Here is a 25,453-nt window from a genome sequence, read left to right on the forward strand (position 1 = left end):
GCGCGGGGCGCAGTTTCTCGCCGGGAAGGGGCGGGTGAGTGGCGCTCCGTGGCGTCCCGCGCAACCGCGCTGCCCGCGGGCTCGCAGCTGGCGCGGCTGCTCGCCGTGCGCGGGGGCTCGGAGAAGGGCTCCGCGCTTCTTCCTCCTGGGCGAGATTGGCGGGGTCCGACCTAGGGGCTGGCCCGAGGCCCCGCTATGGACGGCGAGAGCGAAGTGGATTTTTCTAGCAACCGGTTAGCCCCTTTATGGCGGAGGCGGTCGACCCCCGAGCCCCAGCTGCTGGGCCGGAGCAAGCCGAGGCCCCAGTCCTACCAGAGTCCCAGCGGGCTGCTGATCACAGACTTCCCGGTGGAGGACCTGGGCGCGCTTCCCGCGGCGCAGACGCCCGCGCAGCTGCCCGCCGCGTCGGGCGGCAGGACGGTGCCGAGGAGCCCCCTCCCGCTTTGCGCCCGCCGGGGGACGGTGACGAACGGGCGGACGATCTCCCCGGAGTACAGAGCTGCTTCTCCTCGCCCCCGACGGTCCAAGTCGCCGCAAGTCCCCACAGCGGCCTCGGGAGGCTCCCCCAAGTCCTCGGCCAATGGCGTGGCGACCTCGTCTGCCCCGCCGCTGCCGCCGCGCACCCCGCGGACTCCTGCGGTTTCCGCGCCCTGCAGCCCCGAGGACCCCGCCGGGGTGACCGCCAGCCGGGTGCCTTCGCCCACTATCAACGGCCTCGCTCCTAAAAACCATTCCTCTGCCTCCCGTTCTCAGTCTGCGCCGGCGGCTCAGGACCCAGAGCGGGGGCCCTCGGGGCTCTCCAGTGCGACCCAGAAACGGTCTTCCGAGCAAAACTCCCCCCTCCAAAGGCTGCCCTCACAGGAGAACGAGCTCCCCGAAACTCCTAATGTGGTTTTGAGTACAAACAGCCCTGCTGCCCTCAAAGTGGGGAAGCAGCAGATCATTCCGAAGAGCCTCGCCTCAGAAATTAAATTAAGTAAGTCGAACAGTCAGAATGTGGAGCCCCACAAGAGACTCCTCAAGGTGCGCAGCATGGTAGAGGGCTTCGGAGCACCGCTGGGTCAGGCAGGGGAAGAGAGGGACGTGGACAATGACGTGGATAGCCCGGGGTCTCTGCGGCGAGGCTTGCGGTCCACATCCTACCGCAGGGCCGTAGTCAGTGGCTTTGATTTTGACAGCACGAACAGCTCAAAGCAGAAGAACAGGATGTCCCAGCCTGTCCTGAAAGCCGTGATGGAAGACAAGGAAAAGTTTTCCAGCTTGGGAAGAATAAAGGTAGGAGTGGGCAGGACTCCCCCGTTCATTAAGGAAAAAGTGAATGAATGTGTTGGGGGAGGGGAGGAGCTACATAGAGAAAACCAGAAGTAGTTACTCACTTTTACGTCTGTTTCTATGGTTGATACCTGGCGCGGCTGTGCATGGCCATTCCATGGCTGGCAGGCTCCGCTAAGGTTAATGCAACTTTAGGGATAGAAGTGAAACTCGTATCACTTCAAACTTTAAAGCTCTGGCAAAATTTGGAGTACAAGGAAACACAAAAAGTTTTGCAAATTAAGTATTGGCTGGAAAGTCCTGGGCACTTTTAATACAGGGAGCTGAGAGGAGGTGAGGAGCGCGCCTAGATGTGCACTCTTGACTCTTGGCCAAGTCAACAGGTGCTTATGGAGAGGTGTCCGTGGTAGCTTCATCACAGCTGATACAGAAAAAAAACCGCTTCCCTTTTGATTCATTGTTTTTTGAATGGTGATCACACACTTGATGTCATTCACATAAAATGTAAATTTTAAAATCATTCACCAGAATCATGGACACTGATTAATATAATTTTTTTGTTGCTTGTTTTTGTCACTATGGCCTTTGATTGTCTTTTGTTCCCACTTGATGTATTTAATAAATTGGTAGCACAAAACCATAGGATAGGGTGGCATTATTTACTCACAAAAGGGCTCAGAATGGCATTTGCTAAGACAGTGTCAAGACATACCCAAGTGGGGAACGCTAGGAAGGGATACTTTAGAGTACGTGCTGCCTTCCCCAGAAACAAGACAGATCTCAGCAAGAGGGCAAAGATTCCTTCGGCAGTCACATTTTTTCTTGATTAATCAGAGAACTGGAACCAGTGGATATAAATGTCGCATATGTATGTAATACACGAACAAGCTTGTTTTATTTTAGAGCCTCTGGTCTTCAAGAAAAGACATTACATAATATTTTAACTTTTTTTCTGAACTCAGTATAGCGAAGTTCAGTTTAACAGTGATGATGAATCACAAGTCATAAAATGAGCTGAGCTGCTGCTCATCTGAGAATTCCTTTTTGATGGAGTGTGGGGGACATAGTACATTTTATTTCGGTTTCAGGGACTTGTATAAAGTGGTGGTATGACCGCACTGCTCTAGGGATCATCTGCTGTGTGCTTTTGGAAATCTAATGAATGTAACAACAAAAAGTACTTTGACTTATAATAGCTGTGTTTTCTGTTTGGCTCATTCACACATAGTTTGCTTTGGTTTTTCCTCTTTTTGCTTTTCTTGTCTCTTAGAAAAAAATGCTGAAAGGACAAGGAACATTTGATGGGGAAGGTAAGCATTTAACTTTCCAGACTTTTATTGCTGTTTCAATGTGGAATATCAATTATAAGTTGAAATCCAACTGCAGTACCAAAAATACTAGAGTTGAGAAATATGTCTTTGATTATACAGGGCAAAGCTCTTCACTAAGCAAAATTTTTATCAAGTAAAACCAATAGTGAAGAAAATCAGTGGCATTTTTTATAAGCTGATAACTTTTCCGGTTAATGTCCTGGGCTTTTAAATTTTTCTCTACTTTGCTTCCATCCCATCTCCCTCAAAAAGCAGAGAAAATGAGAGCAAGCTCTAGTTTTTCAGTTAAAAATTTGGAAGCTGGCATTTAGATCTTAAGTCATTTTTCCTTCAGTCACATTTCCTTTGGCTTAATAGTCTTTCCCCATATTTCCAAATTGTATTTTCATTTCTGACTTCCTGTTTCTTTATTAAGTTTCAGCTTCGGGGAAGCATAACTCTCTTGGCTGGTGAAAACATACTCTTAGGAATTTGTAACCCATATAGCATTTTTGTCAAGGATTTCAAAAACAAAAGCAGCTTCAACCAGGTGTTCAGACACTAATCAGATTAGTGAACTTGCTGTAAATAGACGGGTCGAGTGTCACCCAATTGGAAGAGCATGAAAGGGACAGCTCCACCTCTGGCCCTCATAAGGCTTAAGATTCGTAGGGATAAGGAAGGTGCTTCTCTCATACTTTGAAATGCTGAGATTTTCCAACTTGGAATGAACAGTGATGAAGACAGGCCTGTCATTCTATAACTAAAACTAATATAAAACCATCCAGAAGTAGAAAATATTGTCGTTTTGAATGATTACAAATATTTGCTTATATGATTTGTATAAAAATGAGTTTGCCACTGGAGCATTTATAAATGACTAAGTTTTAAAAATTCATTCATGTACCAATCTTGCGAAACAATGCTGTATGGAGAAGTAACCCAGATATAGTATTTTGTTAGTTAGGATAATTTCATCTCCCTGATTTTATAATTGAGGAAATAGGGAAGTTTGAGCGTCTTCGTAGTTTGTCCCCTCTCACAGAGCTGGTGACACAACCAGTAGTAGGATGTAGGTCTAGTTATCAGTCCACTTTTCTGCTTCTCCATAAATATGAATTGAACAGAACCTCTATGTAGTATTTACTTTATATCCCTGGAATTTAATATTAATTCTTTGACTTTTGCCTCAGAAGGTTAAGCTTTTTGATACTGAGGATCAAACCTAGGGATGCTCTATCACCGAGCTACATCCCCAGCCCTTTTTTTTTTTTGAAATTTTCAGACAGGTTTCCCAGGTGGTACTTGAATTTGCAGTCCTTCTGTCTCAGCCTTCCAGAGTTGTGGAATTGCATGTGTGTACCACCATGCCCCAGGGTTAGAATTTTTTAGAAAAAGTTTAACTTTTAATTCAAATCTTATTATAGCTAGTTTTGTATAGTTTTCTTTTAGAAAGAGCTGCTTCTGTGTATTTTCTCTTGTCTCATAGATGATGACCTAGGATTCCTTTTTTTTTACATGTATGTGTGTGAAAAGTGTAGGATTCTTAACAGTTAATGGTTATCAAGAATGCACTGCAGGAAGCAGTGTGCTCCAGTGGTAGAAACCTGGGATGCTGAGTGTCTGTCCTGCTGCTTCTGCTCATCGCTTGAGTGATACTGAGCGAGAACTTTCACCTGAGACCCAGTTGTCAGCGTGTGTGAATCGAGGGCTGTGATGCCCATACCTTTGTGAGAATGTATAAGAAATCTTAACAGTGTTATGCGTTCATTTTATCCCAACCTGTAAGTACTTGTAAGATGGCGGAAACTCAGTACTTACCATGGAGAACAGAGAATAGGAAAGCTTTACGTAGATTTCAGTGTTACTCTAGACTGCTTGCGTACAAAACTACATAGACTTGATGAGAGAAGAGGCGGGTGTTTGCTTTAGTAGATGGGAAATGTTCAAACTGCATTTGTCTCAAGCCAAACTCATTTTCTTCCCCGGTAAAACTTTATCTCTTCTGATGTTCCATCTTTGACTTTCCATTTGTGGAACTTGAAGATCTAGGAAATATCCTAGCACCTTTCTCTGCTGCGTATCTAGTCTGCCACCAGTCAACTCTGGCTGGGTTGCGTAGCCCAGATCTGTCAGCCTGCGTTGGCTGCAGGAATAGCATCCTAAATGAGTCTCCCAGGTGGTCAGCATTTCCTTCCAGAGGATCCCCATTGCATTCGGGATGAAATATAATTCCTGTGTGAAAGAAATCAGTTCTTTCGAGTTCAGAGAACAGTCCAGTTGTTAACGTGCCCTACAAGGCTCTACTTGATGGAGACTGTTTGGCCTGTCTTTTTAAGTCCATCGTGCACTTTTGGACCACTAAACGGACCTGCCCACACTCTGGCTGCATTGACTTGCCGTAGTTCTTCTAAGGTGTGGTGTTTCCTCTGGTTTCAGAGGTTGCACGTATGCTCTTTCCTTTAGCTGTAGCTTCTCTACCTTCAGATCTTAGATTTCACTCATCGGACCCACTCTAACACCTGGACTTGATGATACCCTGCTGATCTGTTCTCAGGGCTCCTGTACTGTATGTAAATCCTTCCATGTGTAGGAATGTAGTTGTGCAAGATCAGTGTGCCCACAGCTTTTTGGTGACTTGTCATTGCTCTTGGAGTAAAAATCAAGGTCTTTCCCTGACATGTACATGATCTGCCCTCCGCTTTCCCTCTGGCCTGCAGTACTTTGATCCCTCCCTCATGGTACTGGGCCACCCTTGGTGTTTGCTTTGCATACAGTGACCCACACACAGTTCTGCCTCAGGGTCTTTGTGCTTGCTTCTCCTGCTGATGAGATGCTTTCTTCCTAACTGCTTTATTGCCACATAAAGTGTTGGTTTAATGTCACTTAAACCTTTTAAATCCTTTTGAAAATCCACGTAACCACCTCCCAGCATCCCTGTCTCCTTCCATGTTCAATTTTTCTTCATGAGACATATCCACATCTGTATCTGCAGTTTTTTTTTCTTTTTTTTTGAGACAGGGTTTCACTATGCAGTTCAGGCTGGCCTTGAGCTCATTTTGTAGCCCAGACTGGCCTCAAACTCGCAATGATCCTCCTGCCTCAGCCTCCTGATTGCTGGGATTACAGGCATGTGCCACCATGCCCAGCATCCCCACCTGAAGTACTATAAAAGTTGCTAGTTTATTTATTGACCTTCTCTCAAACTGCAAGGTCAGCTCCATGAAGAGATTGGGTTTTGAAACATCTTTTTTATCCATCCTTACAGTCCCAGTGCCTAGCAGCTGCTGGCATCTAGTAGGCATTTTCTAGATGTCAGTTGACTGAATATTTATTCAGTCATGCATTTGCATGATTGAATTTGACTGTCTCAGTAATTGTTAGCACATGAAGAAATGAAAGATGTCTTTGTTTTTTGTTCTTTTAATTAGACCCTGGCACGTTGTAGATGTACAATGAATGTTTGCTACATAGATAAATGAATGGTGACGGACCTTGACGGACATGCAGCGTATGAACTCAGTGTAACCCCGATAACCGTGATTTAACATGTCCAACTATTCTTTGTGAGTAGTGGACATAGACATAGAAACTTTGCTTCAGTTGAAATGTCATGTGTTATTCTTGAATGACAAAGTCTCTTTTTGTGTGGTTGATTATACCTGAGACCACAGAATGTGTAAATGTGGAAGTTTGTTCAGAAGTAGTATAGTGATTGTGGGCAATTAGTGATATATCAGGCTTCTTAAAATTTTCTTGCAGAAAATGCAGTCCTATATCAAAACTACAAAGAAAAGGCTCTTGACATTGACTCTGATGAAGAGTCGGAGTTCAAAGAACAGAAGTCAGAGGAAAAAATTGTGATTCACCATAAGCCTCTGAGATCCACGTGGAGCCAGCTCTCGGCAGTGAGTGTTTCCTTCTTTTCTAACTGGAAAAGATCAGGTGGTGGAAATTGTGTACGGATGTGGCCTTAGTTTTTTTCCCTCCCAATCGTACTACAATCCTAAGGAGAAAGACTTCCCTTCAGGTTGTGAAATGCTTATCAAAACTCTAATAAGAACATGAACTTTGACACTTATCAGGCAAGTTAGGTTTTGATAATATTGAGTTCCTTGAGACTGTTGTGCTGTGGACCCTGGTACTTCCTACTCAGTGTCTCCTTTGACTCATATAGTATATATATAGTAATGATATATCTCAATCTTTATTATACTTTGGCTATATATGCAAGTATATTCATTTGTATATATGTATATGTATATATTGCGTGTTTACATAGGTATGGAAATTATACATAAAAGGGAGCTTATTAGCATCCTTTTGTGGATATTTCATTTGCTATAAACATATTCATGTTTTCTTGATATTAACTGATGAATATTCCATCTCTATCTTTTGTGTGTGTGTATCTGACATTTATTTTTGTGTTGGTAAGTTTTTGTGGTTTTTTTTGTTTGTTTGTTTTTCTTCTGGTACCAGGAATCAAACTCATGACCTTGTGCTTGCCAGGCAGGCGCTGTGCCGCTGAGCTAAATCCCCAGCCCTGTGTTGATAAATTTTTCCCTTCTGCATCAAACACTTTTTTAGTCATAATTTATTTTCCTCCTGGCTTACAGTATGTCACAGACAGAAGTTGGGCATAGCATCTGTAGATATCCAACACATTAGCAAAGGAATTCCCATGGCTGGCTTGGGTAGTGGGAACATTGCATCAAAATAGGCCAGTATACCTCCAGGAGTCCTTAGGCAATATTGGAGCAGAGGCAGTTTCCTCTTAAACTACAGTGAGCATTGTTTTGAGTCAGGAATCTCTCTCTCTCTCTCTCTCTTTTTTTTTTTTTTGGCCTTTTTGAGACAGGGTCTCACTATGCAGTTCAGGCTGGTCTTGAGCTCACTTTGTAGCCCAGGCTGGTCTTGAACTTGCAGTGATCCCTCTGCCTCAGTCTCTCGAGTGCTGGGATTACATGCGTGTGCCACCCCGCCCGGCTCGAGTCAGGAATCTCATGTATTATGGGATCTCACCAGTGTAGGCAAAGGAACTGTGTATGTTGGGCTTGGAAGTGTGTGTGTGTGTGTGTGTGTGTGTGTGTGTTAGTGGTGGGAGATGACTTCTGGTTCATGGTCTACTTCTTCTCTTCTAACTTATGTGGACATTCGGAATTCTAGAAACAAAGCCCTTTCTTCCTGTCTTGTTCCACCCTGAATTTGCTTCTAAGGGGAATGTATTTATTTTTAGTGCCTGCAAGGTGTGGGTGCCCTTAGTATAATGCCACAAATGGCATTGCCTGCAGCGGCCGGGCAAGGGGTGTGAATTTGTAATACTCGTGTGTATTGGTGAAGAGGGTAGTGGTGGTTGTGGTGAACAGGCCTTCCGTAAATTGAGGAGCTTCTACTTTGCTCTAATTAGGTAGGTATAGGGGCTCAATGTGGACAGGTCTTCTGATACAGAAATGCAGACTTTGATGAGTCTTGCTGCATTCAAGTTTTAAAGAAATATGTCCATCCAGCAAGACTTCCATGACCCAGACTGGTCCCTGTGCTACTGGTCCCTTTGCAATTTCTATAATATTTGTGTGTTTTGGGGATGTGGTAAGCTGGTAACACCTTTGCACACAGTTAGTGTATTGGCAGCCTTACACCCTAATCTAAAAATCTCAAGTATATATATATATTTTTTTAATTAATTTTTTTTTAAACAGATACTTAAAAAAACTGGTGATAAGGTCCACAGAGGTCATATTGACTCTAAATGACTGTCATTTGATTCATGGAGCTGTTGGTATGGACCGTTTGGTGAGGATCTGAGAAAAGAAAGCTGTGTATTTTTTGGGTTTTCTTTCCGTGGCAGCAGCTGTGTTTGTTAGCACAGGCCTAAGTCCTTCTGTTAGCTTTGGGACACTCAGCAGAAATGTGGACTTCTGTGTCCGTTAAACTCTGGTCCAACTTAGCTGTACAGCACTAAAAATCAGGCTGCCATGTTTATGCCTTCTGTAGTTTGGCTTTCGTAGATGAGCAAATACACATGTAATTAAATAATAGTGGACGTCCTTCAGGGCAGCTTCAAATATATGCCTGTGTTTTTATTTGACGAAGTATATTTTGATGTGCCTTCTTGTAGGGAGATAGATGTCAAGGAACTATTTCATAATATAATGTAAAACTGTAAAATGGGCTCTAGCTTTGGTGTGTGTTATCTTAGATTCCACTGTTCCCAGTGGCTTGTGTGTATTTATTGTGTTGCCTGGCAGTTGCACGTAATCAAAGTAGCATGACTGGACTTTGTCACTTAGCATTGCTTAAGTCTCAACCTGAATTTTCTTTGTGCTGTTTTTATCCCCTTTTCACTTAAAATTTACCTTTATTTTATTATAAAGTACTTCAAGCATGCAGAAAAGTAACAACACCACCAAAAAAAGTAAAGGTAATAGATCTCTATGTACCACCAACCCAGACTAAATAAACGGTAGCATTTAACATGCTTGCTTCAGCTTCTGTTGTTTTAGGCAGATCCAGCTCAGCACCTGCTGCTGTCCTGTTCTTCTTTGCCTCTTCCCTCCCTAGAGGTAGTCTCCATCCTGAAGTTCTTTTTTGTTCTTCTGTGTGGGTTCTCAACCCACCAAAAAGATGCAACTTGGTCTAATTTGTAGAAAGGTAGATATAATAGTACCAAAAAGCAGCTGTTAATTTTTAGATGCCTATCTATTCATAAAATGTCCAAATTGCAGTTAAGACCCTAAAAAGGGGAGGCTTTAGGAACGATTACATCAGGATGTTTCTTATAAGTAATTAGCATTTCTGTTTCTCTGTCAGACTCATGGCCTGATCCATCCTTACAGAGGAGCTCCAGAGCTGAGGGCTCATCTCAGAAGATCTCTGCTGTTAACACGTTGTTTTGCATCATTCTTACTTAACGTGTCATATATCAAATTAATGGGACAGCCCCACCTAATCTTGCATGTATGACTTTAACACAAAACTCTGCTTTGAGTAAGGCTTTGATGCCAGGAAAAATAGGACAAGAGGTCCTCTGACACGGGGTTGGCTCTCAGTTTGGCACACAGCTGGACGTTCCCCTTAGGAGGGGATGTGTGAGTGCATGTTTGGTTAGCCACTGTTCATTGCTTCATTTTCTAAAAATCTCTTTACCTTGGTTGCAAACACCTGCCTGCCTGCTGAGTTGACGAAACTTCCTTATCAGTTGACTATAAAAAGCATTCAGTATGCCAAAGACCTTTGATGTGCTGCAATTTGCAGTAATTTATGGTGTTACATAAGATCTTTAGGCTTTCATTCTTTAGTATAGTTTATCTGATTGTATTTGTTTACATGTATCTTTTGGTTTCATTGGACAGTGCTGGGTAGGACAGTATTCAGCCACACAAGTGACAGGTGATTTCCATTTACAGTGTTGGATCAGGTGTAAATGTAGTGTTGTGATCATGTAAGAAGAAAGGGTGGGCAGGACTATATAAGAGAGACATTTCATTGGTTTTGTTTTCTTTGTTTTTTTTTTTTTGGTACCGGGAATCGAACTCAGGACCTTGTACTTGCCAGGCAGGCGCGTATGCCACTGAGCTATATCCCCGGCCCTTCATTGGGACTGAATAGAATAATAAATATTTAGGCCACCAAAGACTTCTCTAGTAGGATTAAGGCAAAGTAAGAGTGACTATCTACCAGAGGTACCTCTGCCAACAGGTCCCACATGTAGAGATGGAATGTTCTCACAGTCGGGGTGCAACCTGGGCTTCTTGATCTCATAGGCTGAGAACAAGCTTTTTCTTTGTTCACTTGATTGTCCGAGAATGTAGATCTATCCTAATTGGAAATACAGGATTTCTTCTCTCCAGGGAATGTAACTTTGAGCTGTGCCTCAGGCCTCCAAGAACGCAAGTACATTTGAAATAACTTAAGTAGTAATGGCTCCTGGTTTGGGCTTGGTTGTATGTGGATGGGCTTTGCGGTTTTGAGCTTGAGTCGTTTCTGACCTCTGAAGATGATTATCTGGAACGGTACCCAGAAACAAGGACACTGCTGCACACAGGTGAATTGCCTGGTGACTCACCTGAACTGGCAGTGTGAGGATTAAGCCAACAATTCTTAGATCTCTGGGAAAAGCTTGTAGGTTTGAAGAATAATATTGATTGTGTTAGTCAGAGATAGAACACTAGGTACTTGTTACAGTTAGTGCCAGGTGTGCAGCCAGCTGAGTCCTGAATCAAAAGTGAGCTTTAGGTTTGTCCAGAAGATCCATCCTCTAGCAGGATCCCAGAAGTACTTACTGTCTTTTCTATATGTTTTTACTAGAGGTTTTTTTGGGTTTGTTTTTCATCTTAACTCTCCTCCCCAACACACACACAACTGCTCTCATACTGAGAAATGACGATTGCAAAACCAGTGTTTGTTTTGCTAAGTTCGGTGACAGCACCAAAGCCACACTTGCTAGCCGTGCCCTGACCCCATTTATTTGCCATGGGGCGTGTTTGTGGAATTTCTGTCACCTTGAAATACCAGGTAGCTTTGAAAAGAGGGTTCCGGCTCCAGCAGCAGAAGCTGAAGCATGCCGGCATATTTTCCACACCTAATATAGACATCCTTCACGGTTCTCTTCTTTGGCACTTGCCAACGTGTGGCTTCGTCATTGTTCTTAAATCGTTTTGAATTTCTTCAGCATACTTACAGAGTTGAAGCTCTTCCGTCAGTTTTTATGTTTGCATCAGAGTACTGCACTTCTTCAGGTCTGCGTGGTGTGACTACTGGCGTAACGTGAGATCCAGAGTTAAGAGGCACATGGAGTTTGCATTGGGAGATTTCTGGAAGTTGCAGGGATGAGAAAGGAAGATTTGAAAAATAGGAATTTTATAAATATAATTTCATTCAAATAAGACACACTTTGGGGTTGTAGTAGTTCTATTGGATGAGAATTTTTCTTTTAGAATTTATACTCTATTTATTATGAAGCACACTGTTTCCTGCTAACGTTCAGAGCTAAAAGTGTAATAAACTTGAATATCATTCTGTTTGCAGAAATGCTTACTGGATTTAAAGATCGTAGAAGGCTTTCATTATTTTCTTTAAATTTTTACCTTAAATATTCAGTTATCCAGTGACTTGCTGCTTCAATAGTAATTTCTGCAGTTGTGTAATTTTTTATTCATGGTTTTGCAACACAGCAGTCTCATAAAGTTTTCTATCATAACTGGTGATTCTTGTCTTCCTGTATCGTTTTTGTGTTTAAAATACAGAAAATGGTCTCATTTTTCATGTTATGGATAGAGCCACATATCAGTTCACACTATTAAGCTGAACAATGGGACTTCTGCAATGTTTGTGTCTTTATCAAGAGAAACAGCTCCACGTGCCTAGACCTGAGATTCTGATCAGAGCTTCTGTCCCATCTAATAGAATTCAAAGTGGAGGACCATGGACCCTGGGCCGTGGACCAAGCTCTGTGTAGTCTTACTGTTTCAGTATAATTTGATCATGGTATTCTGTTGAGCTATTTTTAAAGTTAATTTTGACCCATGAAAGTAATGCCATACATGTCTTTCATGTACAATAGAATTCAGATACTTCGGGTAAGACTAAAGTCTGTCTTCATCATATCTGCAATCCCAGTTTTTCTTCCCTTCTCCACAGATAATGCTGATCTTAATTTTACAACACTTTTCTCAGAATACACATACAGTACAAACACTTAAGAAAATATAGGTTATGGCCGGGCGCACGCCTGTAATCCCAGTACTCGGGAGGCTGAGGCAGGAGGATTGCTGTGAGTTCGAGGCCAGCCTGGGCTACAAAGTGAGCTCAAGGCCAGCCTGAATGCATAGCGAGACCCTGTCTCAAAAAGATTAAAAAAAAAAGAAAATCTAGGACATGTGTATATGCAAATATGCAAGTTACAATATAGGGCTTTCCTTTTTTCTGAATGATGTGTGTTACGTATAATTTTGTGTTTATATTGGTCTACAGTGTTAAAATTGCTGTGTTATTCTGCAGAATGGATAAATGTTTAGCCATCTTTCCTTTTGAGCTTTGAGAATCTAATAAAAACCATGAGATTTTGAACTTCTCTTTAGAAAAAAAAGTGCGTACAAATACATGTAAATATGTGCTTATAATTTTTGTTTGGGTTTTTCAGTTTCAGTTTGAAGATACTTTTTCTTGACTTTCTCTCCAGTAGTAGGAGCACCTTACTGTATTGTAGCTCTCTATGTGTGAGTATAGTTTTCCTGTTGCTTATATCACCTTTTTACTTTTCTCTTTGGGTGTTAGGGGTGGAACTGAGCATTAGAGCACCTGGTTAGCATGCATGAAGCCCTAGCCCTGGCATGAAGCAAAAAAAAAAGTTTTATTGTTTGAATTACAGCATCTTGAACATTATGTATTACCTTCTAAAAACATAGAGACATTTGAACAAATATGCTGTGGTTGGAGCTGAGTAATGAAAAGCAACTGAGTGGTAGGTGTGCTAATATTTACACTACTGATTCTTCTGAGAGAGCAGTAGGATTTGGAGAGGTGTGCGTGTGTGTGTGTGTGTGTGTGTGTGTGTGTGTGTGTGTGCCTCTGTGTACCATGCCCCCAGGGAAGACAGAGATCAGAAGAGACGAGTGCTCCAGGAAGGTGGATGGAGATGAGCACAGGTTATTTAATTTTGATAGGCAGGACTATAAAAGGAAACATTCGAGCCAGAAAGCTACACATGGGACCCAGACAGAGAGGGTTTTCTTATTTCACTGAGCAAAAAAATTAATGAAAGAGACTGATGAGTAAATCCCTCACTCGTCAATCTTTATCGAGGGCCTGCTCAACAAAGAGCCCTGTGCTGGACGCTGGAGGTAGACCAGGAAGGCTCCATCTTGCTTTCAAGCCTTTGCAAACACCAGGAATGCTGGGATAGACATCAGATATCAAGTACGCTCATAGAGAAATGCAGAGTTACAACCATGGTGCAGCTGTGAAGGACACGTTGGTGCCGTTAGGAGATCCTGTGGGGAAGAGCACTGGTATATGCTGGGTGCTGTCAGTCCAGGGAACATGTCAGAGGAACTGATACGAGCTGCCACTTGAAGAGTGTCCAGATGGGTGGCCAGGTAAAGTTGACAGGGTGCAGCGTGGAGGAATCTTAGCAGAGAAAATGTCACATGCACAAACCCTTTGCAGTGACAGTGGGTAAGAGGAGTTGAAATGAGACGTTTCCACCGCTGCTGCTGGAACTTTTGATTCACGGACTCCTTCACATTTGTCCGATCTCTTAAGTTTGGAGGAAGGGGGGGGCCCTTAGGCTCGGTCATTAGGCTTCTTCTCTTACCTGCACTTACTTTGCGATCTCACCCGGCTATGGCTTTCAATATGTCATATATGCTGACGACTTCCGAACTCTGAAATCAAATGAGCTTACAGGCCCATTCCCAAGTAGGTATGTCCTTTGGGGAAATGGATGGGATGCGTTTTGCAAAACATAGCAGTCTGTAGGAATATCTTCTTTTTTTTTTTTTTGGTTTTTCTCTGGTACCGGGAACCGAACTCACGATGTTGTGCTTGCCAGGCAGGCGCTTTGCCGCTGAGCTAAATCCCCAGCCCCTGGAATATCTTATACTTAGAGAAGAGAAGGCTCCGTTCTTTGGAGGAGTTCCCAGTAACTGTGGGAAAAGGCTCGAAAATACTGAACTTATGAGTTATGGATTTCATCTTACGAGATCTTTGTATTTGCTCTCTTGACCTTGAGGTGTTCTCTCCTGGGGTGTTATTCATTACTCAAATTATGGGACTGTTTCTCAGGATCAAATCTACACAACCACCGGTCTCCATGATTTGAGAGTATCAGTCACTATCAAAATTACTATAGAATTTTTAAATATGGAATTAGCCCTTAAAAATTTGTTACTTAAATTTTATGGATTTATCTGGAAGACTTCTAGCCTGCTGATTTTTCTAGACGATCAGTCCATACTCTCTTGTCTTGGTCTCTTTCCTTGTTGCCGAGACACAGTCCCCCAACACCCACAACCTACAGAAAGAGAGGTGTACTTCGGCTCGCGTTTCAGAAGCTTCAGCCCCTGTATGGTTCGGCAGCATGGTGGAAGGGCCTGGTGCACAGGAAAGGAAAGCTGCTCGGGGCCTGGCAGCCAGGAAGGGGAGAGAGTGTCAAGGGAGGAGCGGGAGGGGAGATCCATGCTTCTGGTCACCTCCACAGTGACCTGCCGCCTCAGACCAGAACCCACCTTTACCAGCAAGTCAGCTACACTGCCCTCGTAATCCGGTGACCTTTCAGAAGCCCCGCCTCTGAACCCATGAGCCCTTGGGGGACATCTAGATACAAACTATAACATCTGTTTTAAGATTATTAGGGCATTTATTTTCTGTATTATTTGAGTAGATAGGGTGTATAAAATGAGGGGATATCTACATAGTAAAGTATTAATGCAAGTAAAAGAAAATTAGAGATTAATTCCCCCTTTGAGGTAGGAAATAAACCCTGTGAATGAACTGCATTAGCGCAAAACGTGGAGCAACTTCGGCTTTCGATGGCAGGAACCCCTGTTTCTAGTAGTGGTATGCAAAGGTCTATGGTTGTGGTCTGCCAGCAGAGCAGCAGGGAGCCCTTTTCATCCGTGTGGGTTCAAAGTTTCCATACGCACAGATGGTCCTTGGCTGGCTTGCAGGAAACCTGCATTCTTTGGATAATCATAGTTTTGATTAGTTTGCATACCATTAAATTATTGATTTATTGGTATTTGCAGAGTTCTTATTTTGTGCCAGGGATTGTACTGAATGTTTTCAAATGCAGTTTATGTAGTCGTTGTGGTACAGCATGAAGGCAGCGTTGGAGCAGGGCGGCTTAGATTTGAGATGTTGAATATGGCTGCTGTCCTGCTATCTTAGTTAGGGTCTCGAGGTTACCTGGAATGGAGCCTCTGACATTCCTCAGATAGTGGACACATATGTCTAGGGCTCTGGAAAGGCAGAACTTTGTTTCTCTTTGGTTCTCTGCCAGTAATGTCACTCAGTGAATTTGCCTGTTGCCTCTTTTCTCCTCTTGCATGGACTGGCTTATTTTCCCTTTTCAAAAGCACGCCTGTTGTTCTCCTGAGAGCTCCTGGTACTCAGAGTCATGGAGATCACAAGGAATTTAGACTTGACGTTACTTTGCATGGCTCTGTCCCGCCCTCTTGTTAACTGTCAGCTTCCTCATAGAACTACCCAGCTAGTGCCTGAAGAGTGGGGGTCACCTTTGCTCAGCTGCTTTTCCTCACTTAGCAGGGGAACTCATACCCTCTCGCTGAACTGGTGTCTTCCCAGCTCTGTCCCAATCAGCTGTGGCCTCTGATGTGTTATGAATCGTGGCCAGCCACTTGGGGCAACTTCTTTTGCAGAAGTTGTAAAAATAGCTTTTCTTGTAGAGATGTGTGGGAGTGTGTTAAAAGAGAATGACTGACGTGTAAATTTATACATCATGGAATGGTCATTGCATGTAGCTTATAACAAGAGACTTACGACACAATTATAATTGTGTAAATGAAATCAAAATCGTAGCCCAGTACGTGTGAGTGAGTATGGTTGGTGTGTGTCTCAAACCTAATTTTAACAAATCAGAAGCTACCCTTGATACCTTAAATATATTATGATATTTTCTCTTTTTAGCCTTTCCGCTTTGTTACGTTTTAATAGATAATAATTGGAGATTCATGGACTTTGTCTTACCATTCTCTTAAAGGTTTTAACTTGTAGTTTGAAAAACACTAAATCTAGCTCCTAAAACATGTGTGTTCTGACACTGGTGAATGGAGCAAAGAAAAGGTTTCACTACAGAAACTTAGACGACAGCTTAAAAGACAAGTAGAAATGAAGTGCCTAGATGATGTTTTTAAAAGAATGTAAGAGACAATGCCAAAATAATGACACAGAGATATTAGCAATGAATTCACCATCAGGGAAGTTCTGTCTATACGACATGAAAAATCAGATGGGTTAACAAGGCAGAAAAGGAGGAATAAAATCCATGTAAGTGATGCTAATAAAGTTTGATACATAGGTAAGTGAAAGGAGGGAAATTCTGTTCTTACTTCTCAGGTCTACTACAGTACAATAATTCTTGTCTAGTAAGACTGTTACATGCTTTGTACATTTAATGTCAAATATGTACTTTATCATGTACTTTTCTGAAACAGGGTTTAGTCAGGTTCAATTTTTATTATAAATTTAAGAAAGTAATTTCAGTGTCATTAGTGTTCTAAATTACTCATTGCCTTGAATTTTGACATTCCTGACCACCTGCCATTTTACAAAAATAACAAGCAAAAGAAATAGCAGCTAAGGTGTGGGCACCGCCCTTACAAAGCGATGTTCTCTTACATGTGTGAAGGGGAGGGGCCGCAGAGTGTCTGGGGGGGCATGTGTTGTCCCCCCCCCGTCCCCCCCCTTCCTTCCTCCCGCCCCTCCTCAGCCCCTCCTTGTGTCTCTGTGTGCTACGGCGTCATCTCATTCCTCTCATTCTGGCCTGGCTTCCTTGTTTATCGCTCATCCTTGCAGATCTGGCTGTCGTCACCCATTTTCAACATTGCCTCATAAGCCTTCGCTTGCTTTGGATTTGACTCACAATGTTCCTTTCTTACTGCCTCCCTTTTGCCTTTCATTTCCCTAGCTTTCTTTTCAGGCAAAACCAAAACCAGGTATTTTAACATCTTAATTCCAGTTTTCTGCCCTATTTTTTAAATTTCTGCTTTGAGAGAGGGTGTCGAAACATACTTTAGTTTTTCTGATTGAAGATGATCATTTAGTTTCAAAGTCAAGACATGTTTATTGTAGGAAAATCATCAAATGCTAATAGGTAAGGAGAAAATTGAAGTTAGCTAAATTCCTTTCCTAAAATCGTGGTTGACAATTTGTTTTATAAATTTTCAGGTCTTTTTATAAAAATGTATATATATAGAGATTGTAATAATAGTATTAGTTTCATCAGCGTTTTTTTTCTCTAAAAATGGTGTGATTTTTTTTTTTTTGGTCTTTCTGAGACAGCCTCTCGCTATGCAGGTCAGGCTGACCTTGAGCTCACTTTGTGGCCCAGGCTAATCTCAAACTCAGTGATCCTCCTGCCTCAGCCTCCCGAGTGTTGGGATTACAGGTGTGCTCCAGCACGCCTGGCTACAAATGCTGTGATTATTTTTTCATGTCATTAAACTTGTAGTGTTGTAATCTGTTCTTTTCTCTGAATGTCACATCTTTCCAAGTCATTAAACTTCCTTCCACACCTTTTTAAGGCTCACAGACCGTTTCATCAAGTAAATAGATGGTTGGTTCTTTCCATTAATTCCTCATCCTTAGTCATTAGTTTGTTTCTAATTTTCCTCTTAAAATTCAAAATTTAATTACAGAAAGTAATATAAATACAACCTCTTCATTAACAAATTAGATGTAATAATTAAGACTGACAGCCGCTTTGCTTCCCATTCCTAGCCTCTTGACTATTAACTGCTGTTGGTCTGGTCTGCTCCCCTGTATTTTATGAAATAGTCTATTTTGAGATAGTTCATCTTTCATTAAATACCTTTATAGAATTGCTCTCTTACCCTGAAGTCATTCTCCTTCATCCTGTCACTCCTCTGTCATTAGCTTTTCTTGTGTTTGTTAACCTCATTTCCCTTTCTGATTGATGGTAGATACCTGAGAACCACATCTCCTGCTCATGTGGGAATAGAGAAAGAATAAATCTGGGCTCAAGCTCAGTGGCCCAGAGGGGATACAGGTCAGAGACAGCCACGAGTAAAAGAGGAATTTGTTTTATGAGAGAAACGTCAGGACTAATGTGTGAGCTAAGTGACCAGAATTATAGCCCTGCTGACTGTTTAGCTTTCACTGCAGCAGAAGCTAGGAATCCCGTGAGGTTTGGGGTGTGCACGAGGAGGACTTTGATTTAGGGCAAGAGTAGCTGTAGATCACATCTCAGAAATTTATAAAGAAGTTTTAGAGGTTATTACGTGGTAGCAGTTAAGAGCTCAGGCTTGGGTGATGGGCAGCCAGAGAATGTCAGGCTGTTCTGTGTCTCTATTTTTTACTTGTAAACTATGATAGTAATATTTTCCTTGCAGGGCTGTGAGCTGTAGATGCACGGTATGTGTTAAGCATTTGAAGTGATGATGGTTTGAGAGATAAATTAAGAACCAGCAAGAACTCTGAGTCAGGAGTTGGCTGGCTAGTGAAGGCTACTTGCAAATGAAGAAATACATGCTTATCTCTAAGTCATAAAAATGCTGCGGTCTCTTCTTACACATTTAATCATTATCTGTTTGTTGTTTGTACTGTCAGCTTCAGCTCTATATTGGAATAATTTCATTTCATTTGGGAACTTTGTGTGTAGGAGGGACGGCCCAGATCAGAGGGGAGAGGAAGTCTAAAGCCCTAGTCTGATTTATCTGATTTACTGTCGTTTTAATAGACCTGATGCTACCTGCATGAAACCAGCTGCTTGCTATTTCTTGAGATCCAAAAACTTTGCTGACCATGATAGAATTAAGTTTAACAACAGAAGAGCAAAGAGGTCAGGCACATCTTTAAATTTAATGTACGATTTTGTCAAATGCACCATTGTCTTCTACTTTTCCTTTTGCAAATAAAGTATTGTGGTCACCGCTGTTCCCCAGTGATGTTGATCCATCTTGATCTCATTTGTCAGGTCTTTGGTTGCACAGTTCTCTGCCTCTTTGAAACTGATGTTCTTTGGTGGCTTGTAGCTTAAGCAAAGCCACGTCCCGGGAACTTTCCCTGTGGGTGAGCTGGGGCTGGAGAGAACCTGTGGGGTCTGGTTACGGAGGTATTATTTCTGCACCCTGGTATATTTTCCATTTTCAGAACTTCAGACAGACTTTCAAATTGTTGCTTTTCCCCATTTGCAGTGAAACACTTCTAGGTGATTTACAGTTCAGGAATGACTCTGGTTTGGTTAAGTCAGTAGAAAGGCCCTGGCAGTAATGGGTCCTGTGATAGAATTTTACATTGCAATCCTTTCCCACTTGAGCTTTTGAGAAAAGAAGCCTATGCAAGGAGAATCACTACTAGACATGAAAAAGCAGTTTACTTTCACCAAGTGAGTAAGCTCTGGCAAGTTGAAAGAGCTAGGACATCTAATGTAACAGTGCTTTATGAAGCCAGAGTGACCTTGGATCATATATATCCTATGTAATTTTTAACTTTACATTTTCTAGTCTTTTTGGCTTATCAGCTCTTTCACTCTTCTCTTTTCCTTGGTTGGTGTGAAAAAGAGAAGGAATACATGCTCATCTTACCCAGAAATAACACCAGGTCATGGAGGGCGTGAGCATGAATTCCTGTGTGCCCAAAGAAAACGGTAATCTTGTCAGCCAAGGCTGGTGCTCCTAATGTCATCTGTCCCTACAGAGGTAGGCCTGGTTCTCTCTACACAGAGAGGTTTTTGTGTAAACGGCAACATTAGGATTCTATAGAGCTTAGAGGACTTGATTTGCAGTCTATTCCTGTCAAGGATCAATGGATATTGAACAAAGTATGGATTTGCTGACAGCTCTCTGCAAAGTAAAGACACTTAGTGTAACTGTAGTGAGTGCAGTAATGAAATCACTGGCAAAGGTCTGTCCTTCTTTTCCTGAGCTATTCATCTGAACATCTCAGAATTGCAAGGCGTCTTAGTTAGGGCTGGTATAATGCAATACCATAGATTGGATGGCTTATGAACAGCAGGGATTCCTTCCCCACACTTCCAAGCCTGAGCAGTCCACAGTCAGGACGGATTTAGTGTTTGATACGGTGCTGCTTGTGGCTCAGCTTCCTTTCTGCTGTATGTTCACGTGGAGGAAGAGGGCAGGAGGAGGAGACACTTCACAGCCTATTTTCAGAAAGGTTCTAGCCCCATTCACAGGGGCTCCGCCTTTCGATCTAATCACCTCCCCGAAGATTCTGCCTCCTGATGCCATCACCTTGGGTTTTAGGATCTCAACGTAAGAATCGGGGGAGGGGACACAAAGGTACAGAGTATCAAGATGGAAATTGGCATGAATTTTACATGAACATCTAATAATTAACTGGGGGTCTATAGTTCAGGACATTTACCATTTTATAATTTTTGTAAATCTTTGGGGAAGAATCTTAAAACTGATTGCAACACCGAATATATAATTTATAATTATGAATTTCGAAGTAGTGTAATACTAGTGAGTTCTCTGCATTCACTGTCTTAACAAGCCACAGATACATCTTCGTGTTTTTAAACAGGTCACAATGTAGTCTTGTACATTCTAAGCTTTTTATTTGAACTAATTTTTATTTACTTAATATGTTAAAGATACTAATATATGTGCAACTTTATGTAGAACCTGCCCTGGTCAGATCTGAAGAGTTTTTTGTTGTTGTTGTTTTTGTTGTTGTTCTTGTTTTTCCGATACCAGGAATCGAACTCATGACCTCGTGCTTGCCAGGCACGCACTGTGCCACTGAGCTAAATCCCCAGCCCCAGATCTGAAGAGTTTTGTAAACTGGCTGGACTATACAAAATCAAGAACCCCAGACTGAATTCACTTCTCAGTGTTTCACTGAACTACTTTTGCAATTCTATTTGTTGATGGATTTTTTTTTTCTTTTTTTCTTTTTGCAGTACCGGATTGGACCCAAGGCCTTTGCACTGGGGTACATCCGCAGAACTTGCCTGTCTTGTTACTCTCTTGTTGCTGGGACAAAATAACTAATACCCACAAGTTAAAGGAGGAAAGGTTTATTTTAGCTTACAAGTCTTAGACGTTTCAGTCCGTAATTGGCTGGCTCCAAGGTAGAGCAGCATGGCAGAGGGGGATGGCAGAAGAGAAATAGTACTTGGTGTTGCCCGCAGGAAGCAGTGAACAGTGAGCCTTCCTTTCACTTTTTATTCCATTCAGGCTACAAACCTATTGGTTGGTGCTGCTGACATCCAGGTTGGGCCTTCCTATTATCCATGCCCAGAACTGTGCTAAATCAATCAGTGGACTAATAAAGTTATCACACGCCCTTAAGCCATATTCACACACGCTAGATCCAGCCTCCTCCCTAAAGCCCCACCTATGAAGCTTTGGACGGACATCTAAATATAAGCAGTAACACCACTTCTTCACCTTTTTGTGGAGAGAATCTTGCTAGTCACCAAATTGTCCAGGCAGGGACTGAATTTGTTATCCTCTGCCTCAGCCTCCCAGTGTTGGGATTACAGACTTGTACCACCACCCCTGGCTTGCTAGCGATGTATTTAAATACATTCAAACCCGTTTCTCTTCTTGAGAATCCAGGTGGTTCTGTTTTTCTCCTTAGTCTGCCTCTGCTCACAACAGAGTACCTCCCGACACCTGCCCTCAGATGCTACTTTGAGTCCAGTGTGGAGGGGGTCCTCAGGTAGAGAAAAGGACTCTTCTGGGCACCTGTCCTGTGCAGGGTGTGAAGGGCTGAGGCAGACGGACAGGCAGTGGGTGGACAGGCTCTGGAGCAGTGGCTTGTCAGCCAGCCGCGAGGGACTGCTTCGTGAAAACTCTCCAGAGCAAACTTTCAGGCTTGGAGCATGTTTCCACATTCAGTTTCCTTAATCATAATGCAAGAACACTTCCTGGAGTCTTTTTTTTTACTCCTATCGCAGTGGGTTTGTGTGAGCTGCTGGTTTGTTACATATGACTCTTTGAATAAAGGAACATTTTACTATTTGTCACATTAGTATTAATGAAAGACGATGATTCTGAGCATTAGTGGTTTACCTTTTTCAAAACTACCTTCTCCTCTCCCTCAAGCACAACAGCTTTAACAATGGTTTTCCTCTTTGGTAGGCTGGAGTGCTCTCAGTCCGTCCGTAAACCAGCTGTTGTCTGCGTCTCCAGGTTTCATTCACTTCCCTTTAATTTTCAGATCTGAACTCGATTGGGACGGAGATGCCAGTGTGTGGAAATTCTTGCTGGTGACCTCACCTGCAGAGATTGTGGGCATGGCGCCTGAATATCCATCTGCCCGGATTTTGTGTCAGGCAGGAAATCCTGTGAAATTCCTGCTCAGGGTTAACCAGTGGGACTCTGAAGGGTTTCATTCTTCTGGCCGGTTGCCTCCCTTATGAAAATGTATATAGAAGCTCTTTTATGCATGGATTCTTGCTGACACACTGACTGAGGTCAGGATGATAGGTACGGCTGGAACATTCTACAGTGTAGGTGCACCAAAACCACACATGGGAACTTTGGTGCAAACCTAGCAGTAGAAGGTATCTTAGTGATCATATCCCAGTTCCAGATACAGGGTGACATTCACTGGGCCCAGGACATCCCGAATCCATGTTTTGATTAGAAGTGTGAGCCCTGGAGTTGGACAAGCGAAGATGCAGATCCGGGCCCTGCTCCTGTTAGCTCTATATTTTTGGATCCTAAGTCTCAGTTGCCTCTGTCTGAATGCTACACACTTTCTAGATTTTTTATAATGATTCAGTGGGGAAAAGGGTATAAGATGCTTAACACATTTCCTGCCAGAAGATACGTATTCCATAAATGCTTGCAGTTTTACTATTGATTTAGGACTCTTCCTTCTTTACTGTTTTCTAACGTCTTTCCAAAAGCAAATTAAATAAAATGACATATAATTGTCCTCAGTTTCCACAACAGCACAATGTAGAGAGAATTATGCACCACTGGTCTTCATATAATGGTGTGTATCACATCCCCGAGAATTCGCAGAGTGTGCAAGGATAGTCAGGAATAGTTTTAAGGATTCTATTTTCCAGATCCTCATCTTCTGAGTAGTTTTTATAAAATCAGGACTGTCTCTGCAGTGAAAGCCTTAAGACAGTTTGTGTTTTCCACTTTTCTTTTTCATAATTGTTTTCTGCCAGTTTACTATAGAAAGACATTTCTTCTCCATCTCAAATCTTCCTGTGGTGTCCTGTCCTAAGAAGAAAAACTGTTGGGGCACTCAATAAGGTGGTCCCATTGAAATACTGGTTTCAGTGATTTTTTTTCTTTTAAAAAATTTTTATTTCTACATGTTTACAGTACATAATGATTACATTCATTGTGAGCAAATCATACATCTTTCCCCTTCCTCTCCATCCTCGTTTTAAAAATTTTCTTTTCTTTTGCGAGCGTCAGGTTTATTTATTTTAGAAATCTTTGCCAAGTTATCATAAGCACAGATTAACAGACAGATGAAAAGGCGAAGAAAAACCCCATATAAAACCATTGTACTGGGGCTGGGGATTTAGCTCAGCGGCAAAAGCGCCTGCTTGGCAAGCGCAAGGTCGTGAGTTCGGTTCCCGATACCGGAGAAAAACCAAAAAAAAAAAAAAAAAACCATTGTACTAAATCAAGGTGCACTTTTTAGGTACATTGCCCATACTGGACTACAGTCACTTTTTTTTGCTCTTTTTTTCCCTATTGCATTTTATTTTGCACTTTATTTGTATACCGAGTGTCTCATGTAAGAGAAATCACGTGATATTTAAGCTTCTTTGTCTGATTTTCTTTGCTTAACATTACGGTCTTAAGGTGCACCAGTTTTCTTACAAATGACTCAGATCTATCCTTCTTTATGGCAGAATACTAAGTAGCCCATTGTGTATACCTACCACATTTTCTTTGTTCATTCATCTGTTGATGGATATATAGGCTACTTGTAAGACTTACTATTGTGAATTGTGCTACTGTAAAGACAGGTATGCATATCACTGTAATATGATGTCTTTACCTCTTTGGGGAAGATTCCTAGAAGGAGAATAGCTGGCACAAATAGACTTTATAGTTTCAGTTTTTTGAGGACTCTCCATACTGATTTCTGTAGTGGTTTTACCACTTTGCACTCCCACCAGCAATGAAAAAGGGTTCCCTTTGCCCCTGCAGCCTTTCCAGCATTTATTATTGTTTGATTTCTTGAAGATACCCATTCTGTCTGGAGTGCGATGGAATCTAAGTGTTGTTTTAATTTGCATTTCTCAAATGGGCAGCACTGTTGAATATTTTTCCATATATTTAAATTGGCCATGTACACTTCTCCATCTGACAAGCGTCCGTTCATTTCAAATCCCCATTTTTGATTGTATCTTTAAATTTTTTTGAGTTCTTTGTGTATTCTAGATATCAGTCTTTTAAGGAGTAGCTGTGATTTTTTTTTTCCCATTCTGTAGGTTGTCTCTGTGCTCTGTTAGTTGTTTCCTTTGATGTACAGAAGCATTATAATTTGGTAAGAACACATGAGTTGATTGTGGGTATTATTTCTTGTACCTCCACCATTGCAATACCAGCAGTACAACCCATACCAGCAGATTAGGTTTTTCTGTTCTAACATTTAGATCTTTGATCATTTTGATTTTCGTTTAGTGCATTAGGAGAGATACTGGTCTAGGTTCAGTCTTTGGCATGTGGATAGGCAGTTTTCCCAGCACCACTTGTTAAAGAGATTATCTTCCCTGCAGCAAAAGTATTTGACCACTTTGTCAAAGATAAGGTAGCTCAGTGTGCTTGGAGTTGTTTCTGCATCCTCTTTTCTGTTCCATAGTCCATAAGTCTGTTATTTCTGCCAGTACCATCCTGTGTTTTGTCACTGTAGCTTTGTAGTATATCTTGAAGTTCAGAATTGTGATGCCCCGTCTTCCCCTTGTTGCACAGAATTGTTTTTGCTATTAAGCACTCTTCATTTCATATGGATTTTCAGATTTCTTTCATTAGTTCTGTGAGGAATGCTACTGGTGTTTTAATTGGGATTACATTATTCTCTATAACTTTTGAAAGTATGGCCACTTTTACTTTTTTAAATTTTAAATTGGTTCTGCTTATACAGGAACAGGGAATATATTTCCATTTGCTGATGTCATGTTTGATTTCTTTTTTTTTTTTTTTTTTTTTTTTTTT

The 25,453-nt window shown here is 42.0% G+C and overlaps 1 protein-coding gene across 2 annotated transcripts in view; it reads left to right on the top strand.

The window, feature by feature from the left end:
• Positions 1–25,453, top strand: part of Arhgef26 (Rho guanine nucleotide exchange factor (GEF) 26) — a gene marked incomplete at its 5' end in the record, with an annotated part of 132,537 nt that continues 107,084 nt past the window's right edge. Inside the window, 3 exon segments of one of the 2 annotated variants that reach the window (XM_005393056.2) lie at positions 1–1,275; positions 2,543–2,582; positions 6,345–6,490. In XM_005393056.2, the coding sequence (XP_005393113.1) occupies positions 196–1,275; positions 2,543–2,582; positions 6,345–6,490 (1,266 nt within the window). 2 annotated transcript variants of the gene reach the window in all.

Source organism: Chinchilla lanigera, unplaced genomic scaffold, assembly GCF_000276665.1.
Source record: "Chinchilla lanigera isolate Chin_1 unplaced genomic scaffold, ChiLan1.0 scaffold00047, whole genome shotgun sequence".
NCBI lineage: Eukaryota > Metazoa > Chordata > Mammalia > Rodentia > Chinchillidae > Chinchilla > Chinchilla lanigera.